Genomic DNA, 21,701 nt, shown 5'->3' on the forward strand with positions numbered 1-21,701 from the left:
TCCATCTTGGAGTCGGATTTGGGGTTATTAGGCTCATAATTAACACCCCTCAAATGATGAAAAAGAAAAAAATAATCCCAGAATTGCAAAACTAATGCAGTAAGCATGTTGTATTCGCTGCACATTGTCATCAAGAATACAGTAGTACATTATTCTCTCATTCCAGGGAATTTTACTTTTCTCAGCAAAATTTTGGACCTATCCAATTGGTAAGCAAAAACTCATAAAAATAAGATAAAAGAGCTAGGCATGATACTCATTATAGTTCAAGAGTGCACTTATATCTGATTTAGGAATTAAAGGTTAAATGCTAAATTCACCTTGAAAATAGAATGAACAGAAGTTTTTTGTTTCCACCCAATGAAAAACTAAGAACACAGATACAAGATTGGTGCTACTTCAGAATAAAGAGTTGACGAATAGATCAGGAAGAGAACTAAAACTCATGGTCAGGCACTTAGGCAACGCTGCACAAGAGTATGTGACAGTGACACCAACATATTGGAAAAGGATGCTTCTTCAAAAATGATGAAGCCAAACCAGAAAATGTGACACCAACATTAGACTTCCAGAAGCAAAACCAAAAAATAAGCCAAACAACACCCTGTACTGTCACTCCAAAATACCAAATTGATAAACTAATAGGACACATAGTAATTGAAGTATGAGCTTTTTGCATCTCCATAATATTTGCAAGCTCTTTTTTCTTTTTTACTTCATTTATAGGCAAATTTATCATGTGCCCATCAAATAGGCCAAATCATTAATAAACCATAGTGTTTACCGCCCCTCCCTTTTGATCATATGATAAATAAGGAAAACCTGGAAGATTGAACTGTGATCAATCACCTCACCAATAGTATGAAACTAAAGACTAAAAATCCAATCCCGCCACAAACCTTAGAAGCAAAGTTGCTTGTGATTTTTATTTTTCATCATAATTAACTCAAAGCTCAAATTATACCATCTCAATTTTAGATGATGAATCATATTATAAATAAAGAATTCAAATTGCAGATGAAAGAATAAGCTGAAACATCTCTCAAGTTTGCATTATGAACTTCATTTCATCAAATGCACGTGTCATATCCCAAGAGTTACATTTTGAATAGATGTTATACTTGAGGGTCAATCGAGGCTACACTGTACCATCCTTTTATTACTTTGTGAATACAGAATTCATATTGCAATACGGCAACACCATCTAGGTCTAGAGTCATCAATGGCTCAAGTTTAGGATTACCAACGCTTATATTTAACCATTCCAGTTATGTGATGTGTTTACGCCAAAAGAGGTAGGTGGTTGTCGATAACTCTAATTTGAGTATATTTATTCCAATGAAAGAATGATCCTTTTGTAGGAGAGTCAAGAGAGTTAATAAAGACACTCCACAAATTAAAGAGTGATTTAAGGAATTAAAATAGAACACAATATAAATATAAAATCAAATAGTATCGACTCTAATAATGATTAAATATTTCAACAGTATCAATGCCAAATCTATTTTCAAATTATAGGACTTAGGCAATGAATGTGCAGCTGCAGTTTAGTAGCCCTAAAAGTATGAATTCATAAATCATTATGCAGCTATCTCAACAAATATTTTGAAGTCTAAATTCTCATCATCTTACTGGCTATTTTTGGAATTATATCTATCAAAGGAGATGAAATCACTTACTTGATTTATCATCATAATCCCCACTCAGTAGTTGCAGTGTACTTTCTTTAGCATCAACTCTTTCTAGATATCAAAATCTTAATATTCCACAGCTTATTCTGAAAAGGATTGTCAATTTGGCTGCATCGCTTTTACTATATCTTCTGCTCACTTTGTACTTTACCATGATGTACTTGCTTAAGCAGTTGGATAGAGCAGAAGAATTCACATTGCAAAATAGCATCATGTTAACTAGTTCCATGGTCATCTTACAATTAATATAGTCATCAAGGCAACATATCATCTAAGGATTTATTTAGTCCAATAAACAACGGACTTAAGGGTCATCGAAGCAACATATATCCATCACATAATTCATATAGCCAATAGAAATTGGACTTAATCAAGGCAACATTTATCCACATATTGAGGCAAGGGTTATCAAGGCAACATATAACCATCTAAGGATTTATTTAGTCCAATAAACAACGGATTTAAGGGTCATCAAAGCAACATATATCCATCACATAATTCATATAGCCAATAGAAATTGGACTTAATCAAGGCAACATTTATCCACATATTGAGGCAAGGGTTATCAAGGTAACATATAACCATCTACGAATTTATATAGTCCAATAAAAAATGGACTTAAGGGTCATCGAAGCGACATATATCCATCACATAAATTATATAGCCAATAGATATTGGACTTAATCAAGGCAACATTTATCCACATATTGGGGCAAGGGTCATCAAGGCAACATATAACCATCTAAGAATTTATTTAGTCCAATAAAAAATGGACTTAAGGGTCATCGAAGCAACATATATCCATCACATAATTTATATGGCCAATAGAAATTGGACTTAATCGAGACAACATTTATCCACATGTTGAGGCAAGGTCATGAAGGCAACATATAACCATCTAAGAATTTATTTAGTCCAATAAAAAATGGACTTAAGGGTTATTAAAGCAACATATATCCATCACATAATTTATATAGAAACTGGACTTAATTGAGGCAACATTTATCCACATATTGAGTCAAGGGTCATCAAGGCAACATATAACCATAACCTTCATTTATACAACCAACAATAGGACTTGAGGGTCATCGAGTAAAATGTTAACCATCTCATGATTTATATAGAGTCACTGAGAAAGGGTCATCAATACCATTTCAAAATTCCAATAATGAATAATTACTTGATGTAAGAGTCGAATAGACATTTAACCATTTGACCAGAATTTACATCATACAAAAACCTTTAGCAAGCTAGCACATTTTGCAAGATTGCATTTGGGTCACCTAACCAACTTGGTTTTTCTTTTCAAGTAGAAGATTAGATGTTCTATAATAATCAAGAATGAAAGGATGGGTTTCCAAACAAGGTATCAATCATAAATAAACCAGTATGTTGCAATGAAAAAAACAATCCAAAATACTGTGGCAAACTAAAAAAAAAAACTTGCTTTCACTATATTAGTGCCAAAAAGGGTCTTGGGACCGATCACATTTCTTTCATGCAGAAGATTGAATATTCAACATGTGGAGCCGTTTTTTGTCAAGAAATTGATCTTATGAAAAAAATCATCTTTCAAAACATTGGTGTCAAACAGAGTTTTGGGACATAGCATGTTTCTTCAATTAAAGTGTTTTCTTTTTTCTTGCAGAAGATTGAACAGTTTTTAATCATCAAGAATGTGAAAAATGGAACCTTTTTCATGCCCGCAAAAACTGTAAAGCACTAATTACAAAACTGAATACTAGGACATGATTTGGACACCACCTTGGATATAATAGGATGTAAAAAACGGTACCTTTTGTTTCTTTGAGAAATTGTCGCTTTTTCTTTGATCATTGTCGACACATAAGACGTTTGATCAAATCATCAATGATTTCTTGACAACCAACATTCGAGAAATCGATCTTACTCAGTGGTTGGTTACCGACAAACATAAGTACCCAATTCAGCAGTATTAGACTCAACAATTTCTTCACTCTTTGAGACAATCTTTGATTCTGATAGAATTTGAAGCAATCGGTGAAGTGGGTTTGGGATTAGGGTTGGGTTTGGGATTAGGGTTGGGTACCAACAAACGCATGTTTCGTTCTTGAAGACACAAATCTGTGTAACGGTAATGACAGAAGGCGCGTCGTTATAAATCTATCCCATGGGCTTTTCTGTTTTACTGGGCCGACTTCATCGGAAGTTATTTTTCAAAACACCCCTCAAAACACCCTATCTTTATAACGTCCGCTACTTAAGTAACGAAAGTTATTTTTCAAAATTTCTGATTTTTATAACATCCGCAACCTAAGTCGCGGAGGGTAAAATTGGAAAATCGTAGTAGGGCGCGCAAGTAACCGGTAGGGTGGCAAAAGTATTCATAACGAAAATATACAAATTGATGGTTACTTTTTTTTTATACTAAATAAAAAATATTTTCATTCATTCAAATTGAGAAGAGTACATCGATGCAATACAAATTTAAAATCGCTAAAATAAAAAGGATGAATTTGTGAACAAATTCACAGCATCCGTGTTGATAGCATAAAACGACATATTGCATAAGCCTACATATTTGACTATATTGAAATGTCAGGAATATTCATGTCTCCGGATCTGTAGCGTTGATGACACAAAAGTCATTGACGGATCTGCACTGGATCAACCTTATTCCTTCAACCTGAAACAAATGAACATCGCACCAAGACGAGACAACAATACTCCGCACTAAGAAGAGACATCAATACTCCGCACTAAGACGGGAAAATCAAAAAAAGTTTAGGGGCCTTAAAAGTTAGAACATATTGAGGGGTCTAAAGAGAATTTTTATTAATTTGAATAGAGTCTATCTCATGACATCCAATGTATACCTTTATTACGAGCTCCTGAATGACCCCACCAAAATGAATTCATAATGTTTTCAAATTCATCACAAAGAGACGAGGGAGTAGTAAAAATACTCATGAAGTATGTCGATATAGGTTGGAGGACCAATTTAATAAGAATTTCGCAACCCGCCTTCCACAAATTTTTACTACTCCAAGAGTTAATCTTCTTCCTGTCATTGTTTTTAGGGGATACAACTTGAAACACAAATTACTAGCATTCATCTACTTTCTTTCCTTTTTTACAAAACCCAACTAGTTGATTAAAGAAAATAAGAATATTTGATAAAATAATTTAGGAAAATGTTATTTAAAGACAATTTTCTAACAAAAATATAATAAAATTACACTTTTTGCATTTTTTTTAATATTGTTTACATGCCTTGGTATATGTGCTATGAGTGGAGATTGTATGATATCGTATTTTTGTCTGGTCTACTTGTGTTTGTATAACATTCCTCAATAATTTATGATGTAGAAAGTATTTAACACAATTATTAATAAAACTTAACTAATAATACTAGAAGATGATGTGTATGCTTGTTAATAAGAAAATCAACAGATACTTGTTCAAAAAAAGAAAATCAACAGATAAAGTATTTATTTATAGATTATCCCCTGCATATCAACCTCATATCTAGCATACATTCATATTACATTACAATGATGAAATTGAATAACTTAATGAGAATTGATTAAAGGTTATATATATGGTCTATAGAATTATTGTATGGTTTTGTTTCATCACTTAGCCATCATGACCTTAACAAACTCATCATAATTAATTTGACCATCACCATCAACATCAGCCTCTCGAATCATCTCGTCGACTTCTTCATCGGTTAGTTTCTCGCCAAGGTTGGTCATTACATGGCGAAGTTCAGCAGCCGAAATGAATCCATTCTGATCCTTGTCGAATACTCTGAAGGCTTCTTTCAGCTCTTCTTCTGAATCTGTATCTTTCATTTTTCTTGCCATAAGGTTTAGAAATTCAGGGAAATCGATTGTGCCATTACCGTCAGCATCTACTTCGTTGATCATGTCTTGTAGCTCTGCCTCTGTTGGATTTTGGCCTAATGACCTCATCACAGTTCCGAGCTCTTTCGTTGTGATGGAACCTAAAATGTCATATAGAACATATAATATTTGACACAAATACAAACACCAGACACATTGACAATAATTTGAGAAAAATAAAATAATTGAACGTAACCACATTTGTTGTTGCTGGACACCAACACATATCAGACATCATATACACTTTTGAATTTGATATAATAATGAATTTGATGTAAACCGGATTTCACTTCATTAATATCAATGTTCCAACAAAAATACTTGCCTACATAGAAAATAATAGGTTCAAAAAGGTAAATGCGGATAAAAGGGACAAATTTTAGCAGATGGTGCTGCTACGGTTGGTGGTGCCTTGGGAAAAAACATAATAGCAACTTATAATATATGTCATGGGAAGGCTACAATTCTGAAGATGTTGCACTCATTAGTGAGCGTCTGGTCTACGAAGATATTTTACTTCTTTTCATATACAGAAATATGAAATTCAGACTCATATGACAAACCATGGTCATGAAAGAATCTCTAGTAAAATTCCACATCTAGAAGTTCATTTACGTCGAAATTTAGAGAAAAATAGAATTGTGATTATGGGGATCTTGGATAGAATCAGACGATATATAACAAAGTATTTTTACAATATGCAATTATTAAAGAAAAGATTCAAATACTTTTAACCTGAAAAAAAAAAGAAGCCAAATTTCGTGTTTAAAATGATTTATATATTATCATCTTTCTTATAGAATTTTGAGATGTTTTCCCAATAAAGTTGAATAAAATCTAAACTTATGATCATTTTTGCATTAGCAAGACATGAAATAATTTTCATTGCAATCATTTTATTGTATTAGAAATAGTGTTACAATGTGAAACAAAGAAGAAACATTTATGTATAAATAAAGCATAAAAGAGTTGTAAAAAAAAAACAATAACAACTCAATAATTATAAAGAAAATAGATTATGGGAGGAACAAATTAACATGATGATAATAATAATGTGTAAGGAAAAATAAATAAAACAATAAAATGATCATTATTATATATAGATGATAGATTAAATAAAACATACCATCACCATCTTTATCAAACAAGCTGAATGCTTCCTTGAATTCAGAGATCTGATCATCTGTGAGTTGATCTGCCATTGTGTGATATGTAAATCTTTTTTTTCTTTATTTCTTTTGAATATGAATTATTTCTTTCTGAAGAAAGAGAGATAGAAACAAGAAACTAACTGAAGAAACAATATTGTTCCGACAAAACCTCCCCTTCATATATCTATGCCATCAACACAAACTCCACTATTTTTTCTTTACCATAAATAACATATATTGACTTGTTTCTTGTTTCACCTAATTTGACACTATTATTTATTCTAATTATTCTAAACAACCTTCAATATTGATTTCTCACAAATATTTAACTCACCAAGTTACCATTAAGACCCTTTTTTTCCTGTTCTTTTTCAAGTAGTTAGTGGCTAAGGAGTACGGTAATTCCTACTAATTATAATTAAGATATGTTTATTAGGGCCGGTTATGACTATTTAAGATAAATTTAATTACTTGTAAAAAAAAAAGAAGATAAATTTAATTTCAGGTAGTAATTTAGTCATTTATCTTTCATTACATGATATTTTAGTCCATTTTTTATGTTTTGATATGAATTTTAATTTTAAATTTATAGTTTTCTTTCTCATTTGGCACTCTCAGGTCTCCTTGAAGGTGTCCATTTTCACGTGGTAACTATTGCGTGACAGGTTACCCACAAAAGCAAATCTGGTCACTCAAGGCATTGTATCACCGGAGGCTCACTATTGTGTTTCTGGTTGCGGAGCGGTCGAATCAGCTCAATACTTGTTCCTTTCATGCGGCACTTTTGGTTTCCTTTGGTCTCTTGTCAGTTCTTTGGATCGGCTCTTCATTGGTGACTGCTCAGACGCTTCCTAATCACTTCGTTCAATTTACTATTTTAGCATGTGGTCTTCGAGCGCGTTGTTCTTTTATGCAACTCATATGACTTGCTTGTGTGTGGGTTGTGTGGATTGAAAGAAACCACAGATTATTCAGAGGCTCAGTAAACTCATTACATCACATGTTGGACATCAAGATTTTTTCTTATAGGTGGTTGAAGGCAGCAAGTAGTACTTTAGCTTTAAACTACTATAACTGGTGGTCTAGTCTTTTATGCTTTGTTTGAACCTTGTATAATTTCTTTTCCAAATTGACAATGGCTTTCTCAAATCTCAAATATATTAGAGCTTCTATGGGACATCTTGAACCATTTGATTTGAGATTTGTTGGTGTTGGAAATGAAGAATGTGATAAATCTAACTATATAGGTTACTAATCACGTGTACATTGATTTTTTTTCATCCATATATATACACAATTCAAAAAAATATTTATAAGTGGATTTACTGAGGAATCACATTTTAATGTTTCTTAATTTATGATTTTTGTTTGGTTAGGAAATTATCTGAAGTTCTATGAAGCTATAAAGCATACCTATCCTAATATTCAAATTATCTCAAATTGTGATGGTTCTGTAAAACCATTAAATCATTCTGCTGATCTCTATGATTTTCATGTAATAATATTGTTTATTTATTTATTTTTTTCCCAATTATAAAATTATTTATTTTGTATTTTGGTTTAAGCCACTTATTTATTAATACTTTTTTATTAATATTATTAGATTTATACAAATGCTAAGGACATGTTTTCCAAGTATACCAAGTTCGATAATGCACCACGAACCGGCCCAAAGGTTAGATTATACATTTATTTATAAAATTAATTTTTTTTTTGTCAAGTAGTCTAGTGACTAAAAAATCCACTTTAAAGGTGAATAATTAAGCGGAGGGTCCGGGGTTCAAACTTCGGCTCTGCATAATATATGTGATATCCCTATTGAGTTAAGTTCACGGGCACAAAACTAATGATTTATTATTTATAATAATGATTAATTAATAAATGAATTTTTTCAAGTTTTATTAATTGGTACTATATAGGCAGTTGTTAGTGAGTATGCTTAGGCATGGCAATGGGGCGGGGCGGGGACGGGTTTTGCCCTCCCCAAACCCAAACTCATAAAGTTCGGGTTTCTCCAAACCCATCTCAAATTTGAGTGGGGATAAAAATAATAACCCCAAACTCATACCCAACGGGGATCGGGTATCCCCATCGGGTTTCGGATATCCCCATTACGCCTCTTTCCACATAAATTTATATTGAGAAAATGGTTTGCTTAATACTCAAATTAAAATAAAAAATAAATATATGAACGTAATTTAAGAGATTGTTTAAGCGTTTCTAAATTAAAAGAGGTGAAATTTAATTTTTAGTATAAGTGGGGCGGGTTCGGGAACGGGTTCGGGGTGGATATCAATGTACCCATTACCCGCCCAAAATCCATCTTTTGAAATCGGGGAAAACCCAAACCCAAACCCAAACCCAGTCAGCTCGGATTTTCCCCGTCAAAACGGGTATGGTTTGGGTAGGTACCCGCGGGTATGGGTTTTATTGTCATGCCTAAGTATGCTATTCGGAGGGAAGATGCTGGTGCTGGAAGCCTTTTGGCTGCATTGAGCGAAGCTGCATTCCTTATATGGGGCTTGAAAAAAACAGGTTGGGTTATGTAATTTAATTTTTAATTTCTAGGATATAAATTTCTTATGCTTTACCAAAAAATTAAATTCTATATATCACTTATATTTGTATTTTTTTTATTTTAAAATAAAAATAATTTATTTTCTGTCAAAATAGGTGGATGCAATATGCAATTGTTTTTAACTCTTATAAGAATTATGGAACTCCAAATTATTGGCTCCAACAACTCTTTACCAATTCTAGTAGAGCAACCTTGCTTAATTCAACTCTCCAAAATTCTTCTAGCTCAATTGTTGCATATGCAATTGAGTATAAAAATTCTCAACATGGAAAGAATTATCTTAATGTAAAGGTGATAACACATTTTTTTGCTGGGTTTTGGGCTTTTCTACGTGTCCATCGCATCCATCGTGGCCACGATGGCATGTATTTTCGCCTCATCGTGGCCACGATGGATCATATCATGGTATGATGGAAGATTTTTTTCAGGATTTTCTGCGTGCTTTTCAAGTCATCATCGTGCCACGATGACAAGTCATCGTGGTACGATGGAAAAGATTTGTTGCAGATTTTCTTCAATTTAACCGCCTTCTCATCGCGTCATGCCTGGATTCATCGTGAGTACGATGGCTGCGCTGTTTTATTACGTTTTTGCCATTTTTTGCTGTTTTTTCCACTTTTCTTGTTTTTGGGCCAAGTAACTTCACTTTTCCAGGTATTTTCTTGCTTTTGAGCTTCAATTGCTATTAAAACTACTCTAAATTACTACTAAAACCAACATATAATTGACTATCATCATTGACTTAAATTTAGATAAATGTTAACATGTGTCCTTAGGATATTTAGTTAATTAATTTTCTTTGAAATTATTTACTTTTGCAGGTAGTAAACTTTGGAAATGCTAATGAGAACTTTCAAATCTCAATAAAGGGCTTAAATTCAAATGTTCAACCGTTTGGTTCATCAATGGTGGTCCTTACATCTGCCAATGTAATGGATGAAAATTCCTTCTCAAAACCGAATAAGGTATAATTTGTTTTTCAACACAAAATATTTTTAAAGTTCACTTTTAAATTTAATTCAACTTTTTCAAAATGACAATTTTCAAAATTGAATTAAAAAAAATAGTAACAAAAAATCTATTTAATCTATAAACATATGATTTTGTTTCATTTTGTATATGTACAGATTGTTCTCCAACGAACTTCGTTTCAAAATGCAAGTAATGACATTAATGTTGGACTTCCTCCTTATTCAGTTACATCATTTGATTTATTGATTTTAAAATACTATGGTAGGATGTTTCTTGGAAGAATGGTGGAATTTTTTTTCGCTATGCATCCTTAATAATCTATTTTTTTATTTTATTTTTTTGACTTTCACCACCAGTTTAATCTGGTTCGGGGTCAGTTCTAGCATCAAGTGGTTCCATCCCCCTCCCGATCGCAGTTGCAGGGGATCGAACTGTGGTCCTCTATACCAAATTCAGCATCAATCACCACTGAATCATCTAACGATTGATATTTTTTCGTTTTTTAACAATCAGCATATCCTACTGCAAAAAAAAAAAAAAATCAGCATATTTTTATGCATCCAAATATAGCCAAAAATTATATTCATATCTTTTTATTTTTAAGTGTTATAAATTATATACATATCTTTTTGGATTTAATTAATCATTTAAGTGTTTTTTTTTTGTTTCGGTTAATAGAAGGACCGAGTATTATAGTATTATGTTGTGATGGTAACGGTTGTTAGTGCTGTTTTGGGTTTTAAATTGCTAATATGTTTTGGAATTTTATAATACTTATAATTTTTTTTTCAACTTAAAAAAAAAATTGACAAAAAAAAACCTGCTTTGTACCAAAACAATTTAGCCGGCGAGTGTAATCATATGATGATGGTTGGCAAGTATCACAATTTGCCTTTTAAATTGATTTAAATAATTAATAAATATTGTGGATCATATAATTAATAAAGTTGATTATTACTGTTTTTGAAACACATTAAGTGAGATACTAGTTCATTAATTGCTATACATTAATTGCGATTATCAAAATGGTTTTCATAAATAAATAAGGTAATTAATAACGTTATAAGGGTCATGATATAAAATCTGAATTAAATTAAGGAATGTTCTTAACAATTTGATTTGAAAATAGCTAGAAAACAGCTAAATCATAGATTATGTTGTTAACAATTCATCAACTTATCACCGACCACTAACTATATATCTCTTTGTTCCTTTATGAATATGATCATAATAAGAAATGTAGTTGCTATACATCATTTGGGATTATCCAAATAAATTCATAATAAGAAATAAGCTAATAAGGGTTATTAATTAATTAGAATACAAATTAACTTAAGGAATGTTCTTAATAATCTAATCGAAAATATAAAACATCTAACCTATAATTACGGTTATTAACAACTCATCATCCTTATCACCATCTTCCATTGTCTCTTTGTTAATTCCTTTATAAATATAAGTGAAAATGATCACTCAAAATATACTAAAAATTTACAATGGCTTTCTCACATTCCTTTCTTTTCTCTTTGATTGTTTGTTTGGTCATTTCTAAATGTCAAGCTACTGCTAATGTTAGTATATCAAAACTAGTGATTGATGCTAGTTCTAGAAGGCCTATTCCAGACACTTTTTTTGGAGCATTTTTTGAGGTAAATTACATCTTTCATTTGTTTTGATATGATATGATGATGGTAAAAATTACTAATAATTAGTTATTGTATTACTATTAGTGAAATGTCAACTTATTATATATTAATTCAATATTTTTAGGAGATTAATCATGCTGGAGCTGGAGGATTATGGGCACAACTTGTGAATAACACAGGTATAGATGATTATAATCTAAAAAATTCATCGCTAAATTTAGTGACCGAATTATAGATAGATTTCACATATTTCCATTATGAATTTACGTTACTAGTAATTCAATTTAATAATAAAATTTGCTGCATTAAAAAAAAAAAGTAAATCAATATTTGTCTTAAAACTTTTAGGGAGAGTTTGCCACCCATTTGGATCTCACAAGGTTCGATGGATTAGTCTCTACAGTTGCGCGTAGGAGATACCCGATTTACACCATAATTGTTCCGATCTTTTGGTCTTTGGCAACTATTGTCTCCTATGATGCATTGTCTAATCTTGTGTTGTGTATAACCGTCGTGTTTTCCTCATCACATTAGCAGTACTTGTGAATAATAGCCGTATATATTATCACTATTGAAAAAATTCATCACTAAATTTTGTGATGGATTATAGACATTATTTATTTCCTATATAAATATAATTTATTAGTTTAATTTTGTTTTAGTAATTCTTTACGACCTCTTTTTTAAGTATTGTTTGTTTTGAGTCTGTAAAAAATTATATTCTAAATTTTTCAAATAAATCTACGATCTTTTTTTTTTTTTTTAACAAAAAAGTTATAAAAGTTAAGAAAGTATAGAGAAGTTATAATAGCAGTTAAGAAGAGGGTAAAAAAAAATCTGCTAAGGGTATTTATGGTATTTTAAAAAAAGGTTACACCAAAAGTAAGTTTTCACTTTATTTATTGGTATAGATAAATTATTTTAATTATAAATAAATGTTTCAGGTTTCGAAGCAGGTGGTTCTAGTGTTCCTTCAAATATTTATCCATGGACAATTATTGGAGACGATTCATCCATTATTGTATCAACCGACAGTTCCTCTTGTTTTGAACGTAATAAAGTTGCTTTACGTATGGATATTCTTTGTCATAGACAATCATGTCAACCCGGTGGTGTTGGTATATCCAATCCCGGTTTTTGGGGCATGGTGAGTTTTAATCTTACATTTTGTTTAGTATAATTTATGGAAATTTAATGTCATTTATAGTTAACAATTTTTTTCTAATGTTTTTACATACAGAACATTGAGCAAGGGAAGAAGTATAAAATAGTATTCTATGTTAGATCACTTGGTCCAATTGATTTACAAGTTTCATTTGTTGGGTCTAATGATACCGTCAAATTGGCTTCAACAAACATAAGGTGATAATTTATTATTTAATTTTTTTTTTAATCTACATTGTATATAGGAGTATTTAATCATCAAAATAATTGAGTTAATGTAACTAAACTAATTAAGTTATTAATTATGCAATTTCAGGTCTTTTGGACTTAAAATTGCAAACTGGACTAGAATGGAGACAATTATTGAAGCTAATGCTACAAATCATAATTCAAATCTACAAATAACAACAAGCAATAGAGGAGTAGTATGGTTAGACCAAGTCTCAGCTATGCCTTTGGATACATATAAGGTATTCTACATTTCCATCATCATTGACAATTCAATTATTTTATTTTATATTCTTTAAATGGTCTAATTCAGTATTAATTAATTATCATCTTTTAACATAGGGTCATGGTTTTCGAAGTGACCTTTTTCAAATGGTGGCAGATTTGAAGCCAAAATTTTTTAGGTTCCCAGGTATGAAAAATAGGAGTTCAAAAAATTAATTTTAAATTGGACTTAGGCTCCTTTGTACTCAAAAAAATTATATTTAATTTGGATGATAAAACATACACTACGGCTAAAAAAAATTAAAATATTAACGTCATTTTGGGATCTTCTCCGTTTCGTTTGATTTGGATGATAAATCTTTAACGAGTAAATGATTATTTAACATTTAGATAATTGTGGTAATTATTTGTTTTTCAACCACAAATAAAAAGTTTTGCATTTGTTTCATTTTTTTCCTTTCACTTCCTGTATATATTATTTTTTGAAAATTTACCAAGTTACGTTACACTATTTTTCCATTATAGGTGGTTGTTTTGTAGAAGGAGATTATCTAAGAAATGCTTTTAGGTGGAAAGATACAATTGGAGCATATGAAGAGAGACCTGGCCACTTTAACGACATGTGGGGATATTGGACTGATGATGGATTTGGTTTTTTTGAGGGACTCCAAGTAAGTTCTTTTTCCCTTTCTAAAATATATAAAATATTTTCCTTATCAAAATGAAAATATTAATCTTTTTGTTTATTGAACAGCTATCAGAGGATCTTGGTGCATTTCCAGTTTGGGTGTTTAACAATGGTATATTTTGTTCTGTCTAAAATACTAATTTTAAAGTCTAGTCACCTTTGAAGTTTTATTTTATTTTATTTTCTATCTGTTAATTTATCAAATGTCTCTTAATTATATAGGTATTAGCCACCATGATCAAGTTAATACGACTACGATTTCACCATTTGTGCAAGTATAACTTTCTTCATATTGTTTCTTTTACTCTTGAACTTTATTTTTAAATTATATATTATATATTTTACATCTTTTTATTGATAGGAAGCCCTAGATGGTATTGAGTTTGCTAGAGGTTCTCCCACATCACAATGGGGTTCTCTTAGAGCTTCCATGGGACATCCTGAGCCATTTGATTTAAGATTTGTTAGTGTTGGAAATGAAGATTGTGGTAAAGATAACTATTTAGGTATACATTCTTTTTATTAATTATGAAGACATTGAATTTTATTTTTTTTACTTGTATGTAAATACAATTCACAAAAATTTGATAACTTGATTGATTGAGCAATCCCACTTTATGTTATTTTATTTGTATTTTTTTTTTATTGACTAGGAAATTACTTGAAGTTCTACGAAGCAATAAAACGCACTTATCCTGATATTCAAATTATTTCAAATTGTGACGGTTCCGATCAACCACTTAATCATCCAGCAGATCTCTATGAATTCCATGTAATGATATTATTTATGTTGTTTCCAATTTTAAAACTTATTAATTTTGAACTATTACTTTTAAATTTTGGTTTAAGAAACTTAATTACATGCTATCCTTGTTAATTTATCTTTTGAACTATTAGATTTATGCAAATTCTAAGGACATGTTTTCCAAGTACACCAAGTTCGATAACGCCCCACGATCCGGTCCAAAGGTTTGATATTAATTATTTTTTGAATTTATATATATTGTCAAAGTACCATAGTGACTAAAAAATCTATTAATTGGTACTATATAGGCATTTGTTAGTGAGTATGCTGTTTGGAGGGAAGATGCTGGTGCTGGAAGTCTTTTGGCTGCATTGGGCGAAGCTGCATTCCTTATGGGGCTTGAAAAAAACAGGTTGGGTTATGTAATTTAATTTTTAATTTCTAGGATTAGGATATAATTATATGAACTAGTCTATATTATTTTGAGCTAAGTTTTAACCATCTTTCAATTTTTTTTTTCCTACAGTGATATTGTCAGCATGGTCGCCTATGCACCCTTGTTTTTAAACACAAATGATAGGAAGTAAATTTCTTATTCTTTACCAAAAAATTAAATTCTATATATCACTTATATTTTTTTTTATTTTAAAATAAAAATAATTTATTTAATTTATTTAATTTATTTTCTGTCAAAATAGGTGGATACCAGATGCAATTGTTTTTAACTCTTATCAGAATTATGGAACTCCAAGTTATTGGCTCCAACAACTCTTTACCAACTCTAGTGGAGCAACCTTGCTTAATTCAACTCTCCAAAGTTCTTCTAGCTCAATTGTTGCATCTGCAATTGAGTATAAAGATTCTCAACATGGAAAGAATTATCTTAATGTAAAGGTAATAACACAATTTTTTGTGAATAATGAATGTTGACTTAAATTTAAAGAAATGTTAACATGTGTTCTTAGGGTATTTAGTTAATTAATTTTCTTTGAAATTATTTACTTTTGCAGGTAGTAAACTTTGGAAATGCTACTGAGAACTTTGAAATCTCTATAAACTGCTTAAATTCAAGTGTTCAACCGTTTGGTTCATCAATGGTGTTGCTTACATCTGCCAATGTAATGGATGAAAATTCCTTCTCAGAACCGAATAAGGTATAATTTGTTTTTCAACACAAAATATTTTTAAAGTTTACTTTTAAATTTAATTCAACTTTTTCAAAATGGAATTTTTCAAAATTGAATTAAAAAAAATTGTAACAAAAAATCTATTTAATCTATAAACATATGATTTTGTTTCATTTTGTATATGTACAGATTGTTCTCCAACGAACTTCACTTCAAAATGCAAGTAATGACATTAATGTTGGACTTCCTCCTTATTCAGTTACATCATTTGATCTATTGATTTAAAATACTATGGTAGAATGTTTCTTGTAAGAATGGTGGAATTTTTTTTTTCGCTATGCATCCTTAATAATTTATTTTTTTTTTTTTTTTTGCTTTCACCACCAGTTTAATTTGGTTCCGGGTCAGTTCTATGTAATGGTCAAATGTATATACTTCTCGGTTCAAGAAATGTATGTATATATTGCTATTAAATAAATACTATTATTTCTCCTTTATCTTAATGTTGATATTCATTTTTTTTTGACATATTAATGTTGATATTCATTATTTAACGAAGTACCTTTTATTACATTTTTTTAAGGGCAATACATTAAAAAGAAGGGAGACAAAAACCCTATACAAAATTAAGTGAATCTAAAATAGGGAAGACTAAACCTATTTATAGAGAAGTCTTCCTAATAACATCAAACACTAACAGATCTTTATTACCATTTATATGCATACTCTATTCATTATCTATTTGTGAATTTGAATATGAAGGAAACGCAATGTAAAATTAGTTGATTATATTTTGAAGATCGATAATTAATTATTAATTAATTTACATTTGAGAAGTTTGTTAATTGTTGAAAGTACAAAAGTAAGTTTTAGAATTATCGTCTCCACAGGGACTAGTGTGATATTAAAAACCGTTCAACAATTACCATAATTTTAAGTGAAGTATTTAAAGTTTGTTTTGTTGTAAAAACTTGCAAAAGCATATAAATGTAAATAAAAATGTGATTAAAGATTCAGAGAGAAAAGGTTGTCGGGATTAGACTTCACTCTTTCACTTATATGTACGTTTCTAAAACATTCATATATATTTTAACTAATCATCAACATATCACGTATTGCTCACGGACGTTTCTGTGTCCAGATAACGACAAGAATCACGTTATACTTATTAATCCTCGATGTCTCGATTGAATAATTAATATAACGGCTAAATTGTATTATTTAAACTCCGATGTCTCGAAACATTTGAATAACACAACAGCATTAAGTTTCAATACAAAAGTGAATATTAAAAACCTAAATCTATGTCTAGAGTTTTAGGATTTTTAATAAGTGATTATCTTTTCCATTTGATTCAAAGTGAAATATGTCTATAACAATTCAAATCTTAAAGATAAACATGCAAATCAAAGATAACACTAAGTTGATGATAAATTAAAACATATATAACATGATTAAGAGTTGTACATATTTATGAATGAGCTACACCTAATCCCAACAACAAAAGATTTAGCCACTCATTGTCATGGTGGTAAACTTACAAATGTGGAAAGAGGAACAAAGAGTGCACATCAATCCCTTGATCTCTCAAGTTGGATGGATCCACCTTCTCTTGCCTATGACCTAAGCTTAATTCTAATTTAATTGCTCTGTTTTTTTTTTTAACTCTCTCCCTCCGTTCCTTTTGTAATGAGAGTGAATTGCTATTTATAGGCATCAAGTGGTCGCTCAGCCACCACCTGGTCGCTCAGCCATCAACTTGCCTTGGTGAAGGGGCTTTCTTGACACGTACAAAAGTTGAAGCTTGATGCCCAAGATTTCCTTCAATTTGGTCGCTCAGCCACCACCTGGTCGCTCAGCCACCAACTTGGCTTGGTGAAGAGGTTATTTGACACGTGTGGAATTCTTTGCTTGTTTCCCAAGATTTCTTTTGAATTGGTCGCTCAGCCATCACCTGGTAGCTCAGCCACCAGCCTTTTGGAAAAAGAATTAAATTTTGCTCCTCTTTTAATCATGAAAGCTTAAAAAGCTAGGATTAGGACATAAAACATCTTTACTTAAAATGTACAACGTTTTGGGGTTTTAACTATAAATATCTTTTAAAATAAGTCGATAATTGCCTTAATTGAATAAGAATTTTAACTACTTTTTGGCACTTATCAACTCTCCCCAACTTAGGACTTTGTTTGTCCTCAAACAAAAGGTAATATCACAATATAGACAAATTTAAAATTTGCAATCTCAAGAGTGGGTTTGTAATCAATCAAAGTTTGAAAATCTTCTTCTTCTAGCATAAGTAAAACAATGCCTACTAAAGACTAATCCTCAAAATATTCAAAGAAACAAAGCATGATCATGAAGTGATTGCTATGCCTAAGCAAAATTCTCAACATTCTTATCAAACAATTAAGATTCAAGTGTTATCACAAATTTCTCACAAATATATCACTCAAGGGTAAGTGTTTCACTCCATCCAAGCAATGTGCATGCAACAGTTTAATTCAAACATTTATCCAAGCAATATCACAAAACATGCTATCAGTCGTGGATCACTAAGGACTTCATAAAGCTTGTAACGGGGCTGGGCTTAAAAAAAAATCATTGTTTTTCTTTGGATTTCAAAAGGCCTCAAGGATAAGAGAGCAAAAATAAAACTTAAAGAACTTATAAAAATTTTCATTCATTTACTCCCTTTCTTTTTCTTTTCTCCCCTATTTCATTGGTGATCCTTTTCTTTCTTCACAATGAGATTATTATTTTTTATTTTTTTATTTTTTTTTATTTTTTTTATTTTTTTTTTTGCAAATCACCAAATCAACTACTCTTCAAACCATTTTATTTTTGTAACTTTTGTAACCTACTTTTCCCCAACTTAAACCTTATCATAACCCTAGTTGAAGTACAATTGCTCTCCTATCCTAAGACAAGGGTAGAGTAGTTGTTTTTCCATTCTTTCGGTTTCAGGGTTTAACAAACAATTTTCAAAATTTAAGGCTCAACAGGGGACACAAAAAGATCACTATCTCACAAGGTAGGTTAAATTTGGCCAAGTAGTTATCACTCAAAAAGAAACAGGGCCTTGATCATATCCACAACATCAAACACATCAATGACAGCAAGATTAAGTTAAAATCAAATGAGCATACACAATTGTCGGCTCTCAAATATTTATGTAAACAATGGAAAGTTCACACATTCTCACCCGGCTAGATTGGATAACACAAGCTTCAATCATGTTTAACAAAAATAATGAGAATCATCTTAGGACAAACAACACACTTCAAGAACATGTTAAGTTCCTAAGCATATTTCAAACATTAATCAAAAGTTGACATAAAGTTCTACAAATCAAAATTATCATGCTTGATCATTTGATTTTACAACCCATCCTCTTGATTCACTTAAAATTTTAAAGCTTGTTTCTAACATACATGCATAAATTAAAACTATTTTTACTTAGAAATTTAAACACATGCTTCCAAACTATTTTACAAAGATATTAAAGTTCACAAAACCATACATGCTTGTCTTAAACCAAAACATTTTTCAAAGTTCATGCATCATAGGTTCACCAAAACATTCTTTTAGAGTGCATGCATCAAGAGTTTTGTTTCAAAAAGTATACTACATATATCACAAATAAGAAATAAACGACTGAAAGATTTTAAAATATCACTCTTTTTTGGCGAGTTTCAGTCGTTATCTGATCTCCTCTCAAAACTCATCTGAGACTGAAGTCTGGTCCTCTTCAGCCATCTCGTCATCGCTTCCACCCCTGTTCAAAGAATCCATCATCTGCCTTAAAGTCGTCTGATCATCAATGTCAAAATCACCAGGATCATCAAATGTGTTTGCTCCACTTCCTACACCTGCACCTGTATCTCCCATATTAGCATTTGTACCTGAGGTGCTACCCCCTCCTGGAATAAAAGGCCTGTCCCCAGGCCACTGAACATAAGTGGCAAACTGGTCTGGAGTCATGACTGGCTGCACAACCTGAGTATTATAGATGGACTGATGCACAGCCTGCATAGCCCTGTAACCTGCATCATGCAAATCCCAATTATAAGAAACCATATTGTGGAAAGTAAGGGGATCCATGGGTGGGTATCCTGTGGGAGGAAATGAGGGATGTTGGAACAAAATTGATTTAAAAATGTTTGCCCCTAAATATATAAAGGTTTTGATGATAACAAAGTATTAATTAACAAATTGGAAGGACTAAAAATTTATTTTAAGTGCGCAGATATAAGCATCATATAAGCTCTGAGTGAAGTTCAGAGGATGTGAATTCAGAAGTTCACAAGTGCTCAGAAGATGTTGGACTTCAGAAGTTACAACCTTCAGATGATGAAGTCTTCAGAACTTCATAAGTGACTAAAGCTTCATCAACCTCTGAAGATCTCTTTGAAAGCTGTGAAGATTCCCTTCACCAGTCAACTCTTCTACCAATGAAGAAAAGGACCTTTCAAGCCTGATCAGTTCAGCTACCTCTCGTTTTGTCTGTCCTAACTTGAGAACGTGAGTCTTCAGTTTTGTTAGCTGAATAAGGAAAGTCTACTCTGCAGTAGTCAAAGTACCTGAAACTCTTTCTTAGTTTTGGATACAACCAAACTGCATCAAGACAGACTGCTTGAAGACAAAAGATTATCAACTCCAACGGTCCTTTTGCAACGACTCTTTTCAAGTGGTATATATACTAGAAGATTCAGCTACAACAGATATACAATTATCAAGATTTGAACGTGCGCTGAACAAACTCTGAACTCTGTGATATACAAGCTCTGAACCTCTTATCAAGTGTTTTTGCACTTTAGCCAAATACTCTGTACTATTTGTATTTGCTCTCTTTAGGTTCATCTAAGAGCTTTTGTATATTTTCATATACATTACTATTACTTGTGAAGTCTTAAGCTTGTGTGCTTAAGTGTGAAGTCTTAAGCTTGTGTGCTTGAGCATTGTTGAGAAGTCTCTTGCTTGTGTGCTTGAGCAGGTGTAATCTTGTGTGATTCTAGTGAAATCCCTTGGAAGTGCAAGGGGACTGGACTACTCTCGTTTTGTGAGAGGAACCAGTATAAAATTGCTTGTGTGATCTCTCTCTCTCTATCTTGTTATTATTTGTGTTATTTATCCGCTGCTAACGTAGTTGAGTTAAGAACTTGAAAAAGTTTTAACTTAGCTAAAACACAATTCAACCCCCCCCTTCTTGTGTTTTCACACCTTCAATTGGCATCAGAGCACCTGGTCTGTTACTTTCACTTAACAGTGAGACAGTAAAGATCTTGTGAGAACACTATGTCTGGAGGAGATGATAGTAGTACTAGAACAACCGGTGAAGCCGGTGAGGCCAGTGGTGCTGGTGGTGGTCCTAGAAATGCTTTTGGTTTTGACTACTTAAGTAATGAATCACATGAACATAGTGGCAACAGAAAAGCCCCTATATTCAATGGTGATGCTTCATTATTTGAATGGTGGAAAGAGAGATTGTATAGCAATATTACTGCTATTGATCATGAGTTGTGGGATTTGGTTGAGTTGGGAGTAACTTTTGAAAACTTAAATGAACATGGAAGGTTGTCCATTGAGCATAGAAAGTTAC

The 21,701-nt window shown here is 31.6% G+C and overlaps 2 protein-coding genes and 1 pseudogene across 2 annotated transcripts; 2 read left to right on the plus strand and 1 right to left on the minus strand.

Moving 5' to 3' along the window:
- Positions 1 to 5,186: 5,186 nt before the first annotated feature.
- LOC123889023 (calmodulin-like) lies at positions 5,187 to 6,911 on the minus strand. Its single transcript, XM_045938198.1, has 2 exons — positions 6,705 to 6,911; positions 5,187 to 5,679 (listed from the first exon to the last, which is right to left on the minus strand). Exons 1-2 carry the CDS (start codon positions 6,778 to 6,780, stop codon positions 5,306 to 5,308), a joined length of 450 nt encoding a protein of 149 aa, XP_045794154.1. The 5' UTR covers positions 6,781 to 6,911; the 3' UTR covers positions 5,187 to 5,305.
- A 953-nt stretch (positions 6,912 to 7,864) lies between these two features.
- On the plus strand, positions 7,865 to 10,593 carry LOC123891767 (annotated as a pseudogene).
- A 1,182-nt stretch (positions 10,594 to 11,775) lies between these two features.
- On the plus strand, positions 11,776 to 16,387 carry LOC123891768 (alpha-L-arabinofuranosidase 2-like). The gene is made up of 17 exons (XM_045941664.1): positions 11,776 to 11,928; positions 12,050 to 12,104; positions 12,870 to 13,072; positions 13,166 to 13,287; positions 13,406 to 13,559; positions 13,660 to 13,729; positions 14,068 to 14,213; positions 14,297 to 14,342; positions 14,453 to 14,505; positions 14,592 to 14,736; positions 14,884 to 15,002; positions 15,146 to 15,199; positions 15,284 to 15,387; positions 15,502 to 15,558; positions 15,674 to 15,869; positions 15,986 to 16,129; positions 16,292 to 16,387. The coding sequence occupies exons 1-17, from the start codon at positions 11,776 to 11,778 to the stop codon at positions 16,385 to 16,387; spliced, it is 1,917 nt and encodes a 638-aa protein (XP_045797620.1).
- Positions 16,388 to 21,701: the final 5,314 nt, after the last annotated feature.

Source organism: Trifolium pratense, linkage group LG6 (genome assembly GCF_020283565.1).
Source record: "Trifolium pratense cultivar HEN17-A07 linkage group LG6, ARS_RC_1.1, whole genome shotgun sequence".
Taxonomy (NCBI): domain Eukaryota; kingdom Viridiplantae; phylum Streptophyta; class Magnoliopsida; order Fabales; family Fabaceae; genus Trifolium; species Trifolium pratense.